The sequence below is a fragment of the Macrobrachium nipponense genome, chromosome 27 (assembly GCF_015104395.2).
Source record: "Macrobrachium nipponense isolate FS-2020 chromosome 27, ASM1510439v2, whole genome shotgun sequence".
Lineage (NCBI taxonomy): Eukaryota > Metazoa > Arthropoda > Malacostraca > Decapoda > Palaemonidae > Macrobrachium > Macrobrachium nipponense.
Window position 1 is genome coordinate 31,654,817 of NC_087216.1, and position 13,411 is coordinate 31,668,227.

A 13,411-nucleotide genomic window follows, 5' to 3' on the forward strand; every position below is an offset into this window, starting at 1 on the left:
TCTCCTATACGAAGAAGGACGCTTAGCGGAACTCTTCACAGGGCCAATCCTCGGGAAAAACGCTCTGGGCTGGAGTCAGCAGCGTCCTCTCCTAGGCGCCTTCCAGGCTCTCTTCAAAGGGCGCGAACGGGAGGCCGAACTCCATCCTCGTTTAGGAGAGGAAGAGTCTGAGGCCGAAAAACACTCCTTTAGGACGCCTTTTCTGCGCAATCCGAGGCAGCCTGGGACTTAACAACAGGATCTGCCGAAGGGACGCCTGACCGTTGGGGATGTTCTGCATCCTCCATGCCCGGCTTTCGCCATTCCTCCTCCCTGGTCCTGGGAGTTTGGAAGAGGTCTAGGCCTAGGAGCAATGAGGAACCGGTCAGACGCCCCCCAGGTCCACTGCACTGGGGACCACTGCACAAGTCACTATCACCACTCTTACCTTGGTTTAGAGCTCGTAGCTGAGCTTGAAGTTTCTTAATTGAAGCTTTTACATTTTCCCTCTCTGATGAAGAATCTTTGGATTCAGAACAGGGAGAAGCAGCTGAGGGCTAAGGGAAAATTGTTAGAAGGAGAGTTAATTTCTTGTTCTAAGGAGCAAGATCTACTAGATGACCTAGCTGAAGCCTTCCTCACTCTTCTCTTCAAGCTTCCTAAACAATGATGATAATTCCTTCCATTCAAGCTCCGTAAGGTTCTCGCATTCCACACAGGTGTTAATAAAAGAACATTCATTCTCCCTGCATTTAGCGCAAATACTATGCGGATCTAATGCCGATTTAGGCAGCCTAACCTTACAGTCTTCCCTACTGCAAACTCTAAACATAGGTGAAGCCTTAGCGTCAGACATCGTGAAAGAGTAGTCAAAACCAAAGTCGAAAAACAGTCCAAAATAAGCGTATGCCAACCCAGAGAAAAAACAGAATACGTCACCAAAAAACCAATCCAAATTCTCGGCAAACGAGTTGAAATCCAAGATGGAGGAACGAACAATAGGTGTTGTCCGTTCAACCGACAGAGAAATTATGGCTTAGAAAACGGGAATAGTTCCAGACCCCGCCACCCAGCGGCGGGAATGGTGGATCACCTGACCTACCTGTCGCGTGTGCCGCGAGTTTTGAAATTCTGTCGGGACGACCGAGTCTATAGCTAAGTATATATCTGCTGGGTAAGTTACTTGTACAAAATGATCTAATTCGCAACTCGTAAAGAAAATCTTCGCTGAATTCAAAGCAGAACGTCTGGACGAGTCCCCACTAGTCTGGAGAAGTTTCCATGGGAGGGGAGGCAGCGACTCCCAGGGAGGAAGAAGGGCTTCCCCAGTTTTTGTACCAAACTCTGCTCTTAGTTAAAAGTCTCCGAAGGAGGGAAAACAAAACACGGGTCCTACCTTGCTCCCTCTTTTCTCGCAACCACTCATCCATCTTTTTCAACACCTTTTTAGCTGAAATCGACAAAACCAGCTTAATGAAAGTCGAAGAATCTGGTTTAGTATCCCTAGCATACTGGGATTCAGGTGAGGCGGGAGTGGCTGGCGAAAAAGATTCTGGAAAGTTATCCAGGAAAAAGTTGAGTAATTGTTTGTATGCCGACAACCGAGTCTCCTTCTCGCCTTCTACTGCTTCTCCTTCTGACGCTCCTGCTGATAAATTGTCCTCCGCTTGTTCTTGATCCACTGGACAGTAACTCCTGCTCCACCAACTGCAGTGGCTCTTGAGACTCCTCCGGTAAAGTTCTAATTAAAGAAGGCGTAGAAGTAAGAAGTAGTTGCTGCTTCTTACCAACTACCCCCAAAATATTCTCTAATTTTTTATTCATCTCTACTAAGATTTTATTAGAATGCCCTGAAGCACCCAAAACTTGACTTGGTTTCGTAAACTCTCTCTGTTCCAAGTCAATCAAGTATCAGGCGCCTGGCGCCTGATACTACCGTATCAAAGCGCTTGGCCGAGTCCGAATCCGTGCGTCTAGTAGCTTGGCGTTTAGCGGCTGCTTCTTGAGAAGCCAGGCGCTTTGGCGTCTGGTGTAACGCGGTTGTCGTGTCATCAGGCTGGCGCTTCCCTACTGGCGTAAGCACCTTCTCTCGTCTAGGTACATCAGACTGGCGCTTATCAGTCACCTCGTGACTGGAAGACTTATGCTTCCTCCTCCTCTTCAACATCGGTCTCTCTACTTCATCAGAAGTCAAAGAGAACGCTTCCGGGGCCTCCCAAAAACTACATGACGGCTCTTCCACAGAAGCTGCGATCTTCTTCTTGGGAATTGCGGGTGGCGAAACTTGTCTCGTTCTCTTTAGTGGACGAGATTCGTCCTTAAACCTCCAACCTCTGCTAGGCGAATCGTTTGCGCTCGAAGAAGACGAAAGACACTTCTGCGATACTCCTCGAACACCTTTATAGCATTGCTCTTCTGCCTCAGCCGAACTTGCGGCAAGAATCGCCTGAGCGGGACGACTGCTCGGATGTCAACTCCGCTCGTCTCCCCTTCGGCTCTTTCGGCATGCCGCCTCCCAATGTCCAGGGGAGTTTTGGCAGGCGGGTCCCCAGGCCTAGGAGAAACGAGAGGGACCCGAACAGCCGCCTCCTCCACTGCACTATCACTTAACACAACACTTTTCTTATTCTTATCTAGCATCAAAGAATGCACAGATTCTCCTAATTTATCCATTGCTGCCATAACCACGCTAAATCTTAAATCCATCTGTTCCCGTAAGCTGGCAACGGTGTCGGGTTCGGGAATAACGGTGTCAGGGTCAGGTAATATGTTAGGCGGATCTGGGTTAGACATAGAACAAGGAAAATCCTGACTCTCTAATTCCTGGAGAAGCTAAGGAAGAAGTCCTAGATGAAGCTTTCCTTAATTTATCTTTTTCTAGCTTTCTCATATAACTCTCTAACTCCTTCCAGCCTTTATCAGTCAAATCCTTACATTCATCACATGTTACACTTTTGCTACAGTTCTGACCTCTGCAATTAACGCAAAAAGTGTGCGGGTCTAACCTAGCTTTAAGTAACCTGGTTTTGCAACCCTTGCTGCAAACCCTAAAGTGAGATCCCGAATCTGGCTAAATAAAGATAAATAGCAACTGCCGAAAGCCAAATCACAAAGAGTACGTCACCAAATCGATGAGTATCCGTCGTGAAAAAACAAAGAAATTCCACCAAACAAAACCGGTGTTCCGGTTGCGACGGCAGAAAAATTCTGAGGTTTAGTTGTGGTAGTTCTACATTCCCCGGTAGAGGGAGGGGGTATGGGAATCACCTAACCAGTCAATTAGCGCTGCCGCGAAATTCGAAATTCTGCCGTGACGTCGGAGACTACAGCTATATGTAACTACCAGGTAAGTTGCATACGTAAAAATAAGTATTACCTAAGTAAATGTTTCATTCCATGTTTGGCAGCATAATGTAAAGGAGTGTTGTGACTGTGACTTTCTCCATAGCTGGCACTGGGGTCAAGGTTGGCACGCAATTCTGGTGAACTCTGGAACACCTGGAAATATATGGACATAAACTTAATTTCTCTAAACAATTTATATATCAAACAATTACATTAGCTCCATAAACTTCATCTTTCACTGTAAGGGCAGCAGATATTATACTTCCAATCTTACAACTACTGACAGGGTGTCAGTGGTGCTTAACTAGAGTGAACAACCCCCAATATCATAGAGGAAAGCCAGCAGAAAGAACCTACTGTGATTCCAAAGTTTACAATTTGATCAGTCAATCTGCCAAGTCAGGAAGTTAAGACTTCTAGTAGAATAAATGGCCTTGCATCTTTACTGACGCGTTAATGTAATTTCAGCAATGAGTGGTTCATCAATAGGACCACTCAAAAATGTTAGGCTCTGTTCCACAAAAAATAGTTGATCCCCATTTCACTAGTTATAATAACATTTACACAACCACATTTTCAGCCTTTAATAATATTCAGATATACCTCCAGCGAATAATGACACTGACAAAATAATAACTAATTACCATTAAGTAGTTTATGCAGATATTAACTCCATACAATAAGAACTTTCAAAGCACTATAAGGCAACAAAGGCTGAAGTGTGTGGCAACTTCTATCAAAGTTCTTCAATTACCCTTCCTAACAACAAACTAATCTATGGAGAAATTTGGTATATCAGAAAAGCTTTAAACTTTGTAAAAGTATGCAACAGGAGTAGTAAGAGCTGTGTCCAAGGGGTAAGGAAAAACACTGAATGTTTCGAAATTAAAACTGATTTGAGACAGGGATGCCTTCTCTCTCCAATGTTGTTTAATTCAATTTCAAAAATAATTCTGAGTTTCGAGGGAGTTGAGGGTGGGGTCATCCTGGGAAATACAAATGCCAAAGGGATTTCATAGATACAGATATACAAAATATAAAATTTCTTTATACACAATTCAGAGAAACTGCTGCCAGAGTGAGAAAAGAGATCAGTGACAGTAAAATCAAAATGATGAGATTGTCAAGGAACAACAAACAACAACAGAACATAGTAGATATACATAACATGAGGGTATTTAAATATTTAGGAAGTATGTTAATTTCCAGAAATGAGATGGAGAGTGAGGTACTGGCTAGAATTACAGCAGGGAATAGACACTGTTTAAGTCTACATCATCTTTTTAAAGATAAGAAATATCACAAGGTCTACCATATTCAGAATTTACAACACCATTATCAGGCTAGCAGTACTAGAGTAGATTCACAGCAACCATGCATTTGATGTCTAGGCCAGTCCCTTACGACACTCCTGATTGGCTGTTGATAAGCCCATCACAGGGCTGGAAACTCTCAGTCTCTCTCAAGAGGTCACATGGGTAGGATCTATGTTCCACCTGTCCTGAGGTATAAGTCTTTCAGGAGAGGTGGAACATACATCCTGCCTATGTGAAGTCTCGAGAGAGACTGAGTTTTCAGCCCTGTGATTAGCTTATCAACAGTCAATCAGGAGCATAATACAGGACTGGCCTAGACATCAAATGCACGGTTGATGTGAATCTACTATAGAACTATATGGATGTGATAATAGGATGCTGACTAAACGTCAAGAATACTTGCATAGAATAACAGGTACCATTTACAATATGTATAGTAAATGAAAGTGTTTGGAGAAGATGGCACAATAAAGAAATAAGAGATTTAACTGGCTACACAAGATTACAGAGAATACACTGGGCAGTGCATGTGGTTAGAATGGAAGAGGGCGGAATGCCTAAAATGGTCATGTAGGAATCAATATAAGGGAGAAAACCAGTGGGAGACCGAGGATGAGAAGGAAAGATAATGTGTTGAGAGATCCAAGAGAATTGGGAGTGGAGGATCCTGAGAATAACCAAAGAGATGCACCACTTAATAGGGGAACATGGAGAGGTCTGGTGCAAGTGGCCATGGGTCACCATGTCAAGCACTGAGGTAAGATTACTGACGCAGTGTCCATGCCTCATCACCCCAGTTAAACATCCATTGAAAATTCTGATTCCACAGCTTCATACCAGCAAGGAAACATCTCAAGTTTTGAGTACAGTAATTGATCCTTTCCACTGTAACTAGACAACATGTTCCCTTTTCCATTGGACAATATCAATGTGCAAGAAAAATGCTCCTTCTGTAGAAAGGAAAACAGATAGCTTCTCTGAAAAAGGTCTTACCTGCTATATATATCTAATTTGAATTGGAAGCTTGCTTTTCTGCTTGACTAACAATTATGGTAATAGTAATGCAGTCATTTGGATGATCATATAAATAAAATATTGCCTCTGATAGAGAGTATGGATTATTACAAAAATGATATTGTTAAACTACAATAAAGTTTTGTACATACTTACCTGGCAGATATATACTTAGCTATAGTCTCCGACGTTCCCGACAGAATTTCAAATCTCGCGGCACACGCGACAGGTAGGTCAGGTGGTCTACCTTACCCGCCGCTGGGTGGCGGATGTACGAACCACTCCCGTAAGCTTGTCAGATTTTTCTCTTCCACCTGTCTCCTGAGGGGAGGCTGGGTGGGCCATTAATCGTATATATCTGCCAGGTAAGTATGTACAAAACTTTATTGTAGTTTAACAATATCATTTTTGTACATGAACTTCCCTGACAGATATATACTTAGCTGATTGGCACCCTTGGTGGAGGGTAAGAGACAGCTCAATAATACAGGTAAGACGGGAAACAACTAATGTTGTAGGATATAAAAACCTTGGTTCTACCTTTTCAGGATGAAGACTTCATAGATACTATTCTCTGAGTCTGCATTGCCTGGAGAGCTACCAGCTAGGACGTGACCTGATGCTGAAAGACTCTCGGATCTACCACTGGGATATGTGATCCCCTATTGTGGTAGAATCCAAGTCGGATGCTGTTAGAGGGACCTTGTCCGCTTACCTAACAGATCCTTACCACTACCTCTGCAAGGAGCCAAAACCCACCGAGACCACCTAACCAAATACAAACGGGTTAATATTACGACAAAAAGAGGTGCCTCCTGCAACCTCTTTCAGACAACCAAAAAACAACAATATAAAATATAGGGTAACATATAAAAAATTTACACAGGATAAGTTTCAGCTCCCTGCCCCAGCACCGAATCCGCCGATACGAAAGGACCAAGGCGAAGCATTTATCATATGTGATTTTTACATCACGTAGGTAGTGGTTTGCGAAAAACCGATTGGCATCTCCAAAAAGTCGCCTCCATCAAGTTCCGCACAGACATATTTTTTCTGAATGCAAGCGAAGTTGCGATGGCTCTCACCTCGTGAGCTTTCACTTTCAGTAGTCTAAACTGATCTTCCTTACAGGCAACATGTGCCTCTGTAATAAGGCTTCTCAGAAAAAGGAAAGAGCATTCTTCGACATGGGCGAGTGGACGGGGTCCTTTACGGAGCACCAAAGTACATCTTGATTAGCCTTAAGTTGTTCCTTCCTCTTAAGGAAATACTTCATAATTCTCATAGGGCAAAGAGTTCTTTCAGGCTCTTCCCCTACTAGAAAAAGATAAACTACGAACTTCAAAGCTCCTGGGCCAAGGGCGTGATGGGTGGGGTTTTCATTCTTGCAAGGAAACAAAATTAGGAAGAAACGAACATACCATAGAATCTTCCTTAAACCCTACATTGCCCTCAAATGCTTGGAGCTCACTCACTCTTTTAGCTGTAGCTAGGGCCAAAAGGAAGATAGCCTTCTTCGTCAAGTCCTTGAAAGAGGCTAAGCAGGAGGTTCGAATCTAGACGATCCAAGGAATTGTAGGACTACGTCTAGATTCCAGTTTCGTACTACATGAGGACGCTTAATGGTTTCAAATGATCTAATAAGATCATGCAGGTCCTTATCATCGGATATATTTAAGCCTCTATGCCGAAATACCGCCGCCAACATACTGCGGTATCCCTTAATAGTTGACACAACCAGATGACATTCTTCTTTGAGGAAAATAAGGAAATCCGCAATTTGGGTCACAGAGGTACTGGAAGAGGAAATGTTCTTCCTCTTGCACCAACGTCTGAAGACATCCCACTTTGACTGGTATACACGCAAGGTGGAAGGTCTCCTCGCTCTTGCGATTGCTTTATTTGCAGCTGCTGCTGAAAAGCCTTTCGCTCTGACCCAAACTTTGGACAGTCTGAAACCAGTCAGACTGAGAGCGAGGAGATTTTTGTGGTACCTGTCGAAGAAGTGGGGTTGTCTGAGTAGATCGCTCCTTAGCGGGAGCGATCTTGGAAGGTTCCTCCACCAACCATTCCAGTACCTCTGTGAACCATTCTTGGGCCGGCCAAAAGGGAGCGATTAAGGTCATTCTCGTTGAAATCGGGACTCTACGAACTTCTTGATAGTTAGCCCCAGATCTTGAGGGGGGAAACGCGTAGACGTCGAGTCCGTTCCAGTCTAGAGAAGAGCATCTATTGCTACTGCCTCTGGATCCGATATCGGAGAGCAGTAAGGATCCAGCCTCTTGTTCTTTGACGTGGCAAAGAGGTCTATGTGCCTGCCCCATAACTTACCACAGGCTCTGGCATACATCCAGATGAAGGGTCCACTCTGTGGGAAGGACCTGATCTTTCCTGCTGAGGAGATCTGCTCCTTACATTCCTTTCTCCCTGCACGAACCTGGTGAGAAGCTTGATTCCTCTTTCTTCTGCCCACAGAAGAAGGTCTCTTGCTGTCTCGTACAGGGAGAAGGAATGCGTCCCCCCCTGTTTCCTGATGTATGCCAGAGCTGTAGTGTTGTCCGCGTTGACCTGCACTACCGATCTTCTGACTTTGGGCTCGAAAGCCTTCAGAGCCAACCACACAGCCATTCAACTCCTTTCTGTTGATGTGCCAGGCTACCTGGTCCCCACCCAGGTACCTGACACTTCGTTGGTTCCCAGAGTTGCACACCCCACCCCATGTCCGACGCGTCGGAGAACAACACCAGGTTGGGGGTCTGTGATTGAAGAGACAGTCCCTTCGCAAAGAGGTTGGGATCTGTCCACCATAAGAGATGTTTCTTGATGTCCTGGGATAACGACAGGGAGAAACGTCAAATCCTGAGAACGACGACTCCCAATTCCGATGAAGAAAGAATTGGAGCGGTCTCAGGTGCAACCTTCCTAGGGAAACGAATTGCTCCAGAGAGGAGAGTGTCCCCAGCAGACTCATCCACTCCCTCACTGTGCATACTTCTTTCCCTAAGAAGGTTGTTACTCTCTCGAATCCTCGGGCTATCCTTTCCTGCGAGGGAAAAGCCAGAAAACTCAGAGAGTTCATCTGTATCCCGAGATACACACACTCTTGCTCGGGAATTAGTGATGACTTCTTGAAATTGACGAGAAGTCCCAAAGCCTTCGTCAATTCTAAAGTTACTTGTAAGTCCTTCAAACAACGATCTTCTGAATTGGCCCTTATTAGCCAATCGTCGAGGTACATGGATATCCTCACCCCTTTCAAATGAAGCCATTGAGCCACATTCCTCAAAATCCCCCGTGAACACTTGAGGGGCCATCGAGAGGCCGAAACACAGAGCCCTGAACTGAAAAATTTTCCCCCCCATCATGAATCTGAGAAACTTCCTCGAGGAAGGATGGATCGGTACGTGGAAGTAAGCGTCCTGAAAATCCAAGGAAACCATCCAGTCCCCTGGACGAAGCGCTGCCAGCACTGATGAAGGCGTTTCCATCGTGAACTTCTTCTTTTCTACGAAGAAGTTCAGGGCGCTTACATCCAACACCGGTCTCCATCCCCCTGAGGACTTCGGAACTAGGAAAAGGCGGTTGTAGAAGCCCGATGAATGATGGTCTGTCACTAGTTCGATAGCCCCCTTCTCCAGCATCTGATCTACTGCTAGATGGAGAGCTTGATTCATGATGGGGTCTCTGTACCTGGCCGTCAGTTCCCTTGGGATGGTCGTCAAGGGAGGTCTTTCGACGAAAGGGATGAGGTAACCTCTCCTCAAAATAGAAAGGGTCCAAGGATCCGCCCCTTTTTGGGCCCAGACTTCTGCAAACTCTAAGAGTCTGGCGCCCACCGTTGTTTGAAGGACTTGCAAGTTATTTGGGGGCCTTTAACAGACTTGGCGAAAGTCTTACCCCTTCTTGAAGGTCTACGACCTCTAAACGTAGAGGTTCTTGATGAAGATGCCCCTCGAAAGGGTTCTCGAACACTTGCCTTTTCCTTCTTAGCCTTGTAGGGAAGGAAGGGCGAGGTTTTCTTGCCGACTGTGCCAAAAGGTCCTGGGTGGCTTTGGCCGAAAGTGACCTCGAAATGTCCTGCACTCGATGTTTCGGGAACAACTGAGTAGACAGAGGAGCAAACAGCAAAGAAGACCTCTGAGCATGGGAGACGACTTCGTTAAGAAGGAACAGTAAACCGACCTCTTCTTCACGATGCCACCGGCCCCCATAAAGGGAGGCGATTTCACTCGCTCCGTCTCTTACTGACTTGTCCATACAAGACAAAACACACATAAGATCATCTGGTGAAATTGAATCTGGCACTTCAATTTTCTTGGCTAGGACTCCCAACGACCAATCAAGGAAGTTAAATACTTCTAGCACTCTAAACATACCTTTGAGCAAATGATCCAATCGTTCATTGCCCAAGTCGTCTTAGCAGAGTTAAGGGCAGTTCTCCTTGTCGAATCTACCAGTGCCGAAAAATCCGAATCAGCCGAAGACGGTAGACCCAATCCTAAGGGCTCTCCTGTTTCGTACCAGAAACCAGCGCGTCCTGATAACTTCGAAGGAGGAAAAGCGAACATCGTTTTATTTCCCCGCTTCTTCTTTGGAAGCCATCCAGGAACCAAAACTCCTCAGTGCCTTCTTCATAGAAAGAGTTGGCTTCATCCTCACACAAGAAGAACTCTTCGCTGTCTTCGCCGTTGAAAAAATTGAGTGAGGAGAAAGGAGGAGCCCCGTAGGCGTAAGGGAATACCCCAAAACTTGTAAAAGTAGCTCTGTAAGCTTCTTGTAGAAGAGACAGCAGCAGAAGTGTTCGGTTCCTCATCCGAACCTTCTAGGACGTCTTGTCGAGGCGAGCGCGGAAGATCCTTAGGTGACGAAGGGATCCTAGCAGGAGTTGAGCGAGAGGTTGGAAGGAAACGCCCTCTCTTAGAAGAGTTCACATCCACTGGAGAACGATGAGAAGATCTGGGAAGTATACGATGAGACTCCTCTTCGAGGTATACGGAATCTCAGCCGAAGGAGAGGTAGGGCTCCTACTCCGAGAATTCTCGGAAACATCCGCAGGGCGCTTACGAGGAGGCGAGCGCCTACTATACTCTATGCACCTATCCTGGGGCGAGCGGCTGCCCCCAGGAGAAGAGCGCCTATCGAGAGCAGAGCGCTTGCGCGGCTCTCCATACCTGTCCAGTTGCGTACGATCAACGGGAAGTTCGACTGGAAGGCGAAATGCGCCTACTAGGAGAAGGCTGCTTGCGAGACTCTTGACGTCTAACAAGAGGGTAACATTCAGGAGAAGGGCGCTTCAAAACTAACGAGCGCCTACTTGGAGAAGGGCGCTTCCGGGATTCCTGGTGCCTACCAAGAGACAAACGGTCAGGAGAAGTGCGCCTAGAAGCGGGAGAGCGCCTACACGGAGAAGGGCGCTTGAAAGACTCTTGTTGTCTCCCTTAGGAGAATAATCAGGAGTATGACGCCTTAAAAGAGACGAGCGCCTACTAGGAGAGCTATGTGCAGTAGGCTCTTGGCGCCTACCTTGCGGGGAGCGGCTAAACAGTAGGCCGTCTATCATGCACACGACTCCTACCAGACTCTAGATGCCTGTCAGGAGAGAAGTCACGATCCGATACTCGAGGAGAGTGACATCTGGAAGAAGAACGCCTACTTGTATAAGGGCGCCTTCTATAATCTTGAGGCTGCTGAGGAGAAGTCTCACGCGAGGGAGTTGAAGAAATCGCGTGATGAGCAGGTGCAGTGCGCTTACCGGAAGCGGGAATCCAATCTGGAGAAAAAACTTCTTTCTCCATAGAGCGTCAAATACCGATGTTTGGCGCCTTGAAATTGAAAGAGAGCCAGGCGAGCAGAGGGCGCTCACGAGCGAGTGAGGGCGCTCCCGCGAGCGAGGGCGCTCACGCGAGCCCCCACCTTCATACGAAACCTCCCCATATGAAGGAGAACGATCCTCTGAAGAGCGGCGCCTAGATCTCTTGATCGGAAGAGAAACGTCCTTCTTCCTACGTGATCTAACTGCTAGAGAGTCTGCTAGCGCCGTGATCTGAGCTTGAAGTCCCGCGAGTACTCTCGTAGGAGAATCTTCTAATTCTTCCTCGGAAGCAGGCGCCTGAGCGCGGAGGCGCGAGAAGAAGAACGATCACAGGATTTCTTGTGTTTCTTCGCCTCCACGACGATTCTTCCGGGAAAACCTCCGGACTAGAAGCCAAAGGACTGCAGGGAGCCTTCCAAGCCCTCTTCAACGGGCGCGACGCATCCGGGGAGTTCCAACCTCTCTTCGGAGAGGGAGACGACGAAGAGGAGAAGCATTGGCGTAGGAGCTCCTTCTTGTAGCGATCCGAGGCAGCCTGGGAGCGTACTTCAGGATCTGCCGAGGGGACGCCTGACCGGTGGGGGCTCTCCCTAGCCCTCCTGCGGCTTTCGACTTTCCTACTCCACTGGAACTGGGAGTCTGGAAGAGGTCTAAGGCCTAGAGGCACTAAGGAGCCGGTCAGACGCACCCTCCACAACACTGGGGACACTGCACTGATCACTAACACTCTCCTTACCTTCCAACTGACGAATCTTCTGATCCACAGAACGATTCTTGGCTTTCAGAGCTGCCGCCTCCGAAGGCGAATCTCCGGCTTCGGTGCGGGGAGCCGGGGCTGCAACTTGGGAAGAAGGTTCTAATTCTACGTTAGTACTATTAGGATCCACATCCAACTCACTCATTCTAGATCTGCTAGAACTTCTAGAGGAAGCCTTACGCACTCTATCACGTTCCAACTTCCTAACATAAGAAGAGAGAGCCTTATATTCTTCTTCATTCAATCCCTTACATTCACTACAAGGGTTAGCAAACGCACAATCATTCCCCCTGCATTTCATGCAAACCGTGTGGGGGTCTACCGAAGCTTTCGGCAACCTCACCTTACATCCTTCATTCACGCAAACCCTAAACAACACCGAAGTTTTAACTACCGATTCTAGATCAGACATCGTTAAAGGAAAATAAAACAAAATCAAAATCAAACCGGTCCACAATCAGCGTATGCCAAGCCAAACAAAGCGAATACGTCACCAAAAGAAGTCCAAATTAACTCCAGGCAAGCGAGAATCGAAAAACTATCGAGAGGAACCGACAACAGTTGTTATCGTTCCCGCGACAGAGAAAAATCTGACAAGCTTACGGGAGTGGTTCGTACATCCGCCACCCAGCGGCGGGTAAGGTAGACCACCTGACCTACCTGTCGCGTGTGCCGCGAGATTTGAAATTCTGTCGGGAACGTCGGAGACTATAGCTAAGTATATATCTGTCAGGGAAGTTCATGTACAAAAATGCTAGTGACCACACTTGAAGGATGCTCTTGTGGCTTGTGGCAGGCAAGAGAAACAATTCAGAAGTATACTGCACTGTCAAATCAAGGCATGCAGTCATATTTATGACTTGTCAGCGTGTGGAACTTAATATACATGAACATGTTACTGTTCCAAACTGATCAATGGCATTTATGGTTGGCAAAAGAAGTGAAGTGAAAAACAAGACCAAATTATGTCCTGTGAGTCAGAATGTGAAATTCAGCAGCCCTTAATATGTTACCAATTCAGACTGATCAACTATGTTCAGTCTGACTTCCTGTTTATCAGTCTTGTAGATATACTGTATGTTACATTTTGTCAATGGAGCTCTCCCTAAAATGGATTAGGATCTAATAGCTTTCCTATGAGGCTGACCACTAGAATAATAAAACAGGATAGAAACAAATAGACTGGAA

At 46.4% G+C, this 13,411-nt stretch overlaps 1 protein-coding gene across 3 annotated transcripts in view; it reads right to left on the minus strand.

Annotated features, from left to right (window-relative positions):
• Positions 1 to 13,411, minus strand: part of LOC135200995 (ankyrin repeat and IBR domain-containing protein 1-like) — a 228,209-nt gene that overhangs the window by 196,671 nt on the left and 18,127 nt on the right. For all 3 annotated transcript variants that reach the window (XM_064229796.1, XM_064229798.1, XM_064229797.1), the window contains exon 3: positions 3,356 to 3,477. In XM_064229796.1, coding sequence (XP_064085866.1) covers positions 3,356 to 3,477 — 122 coding nt within the window. The remainder of the gene's footprint in view (positions 1 to 3,355; positions 3,478 to 13,411) is intronic.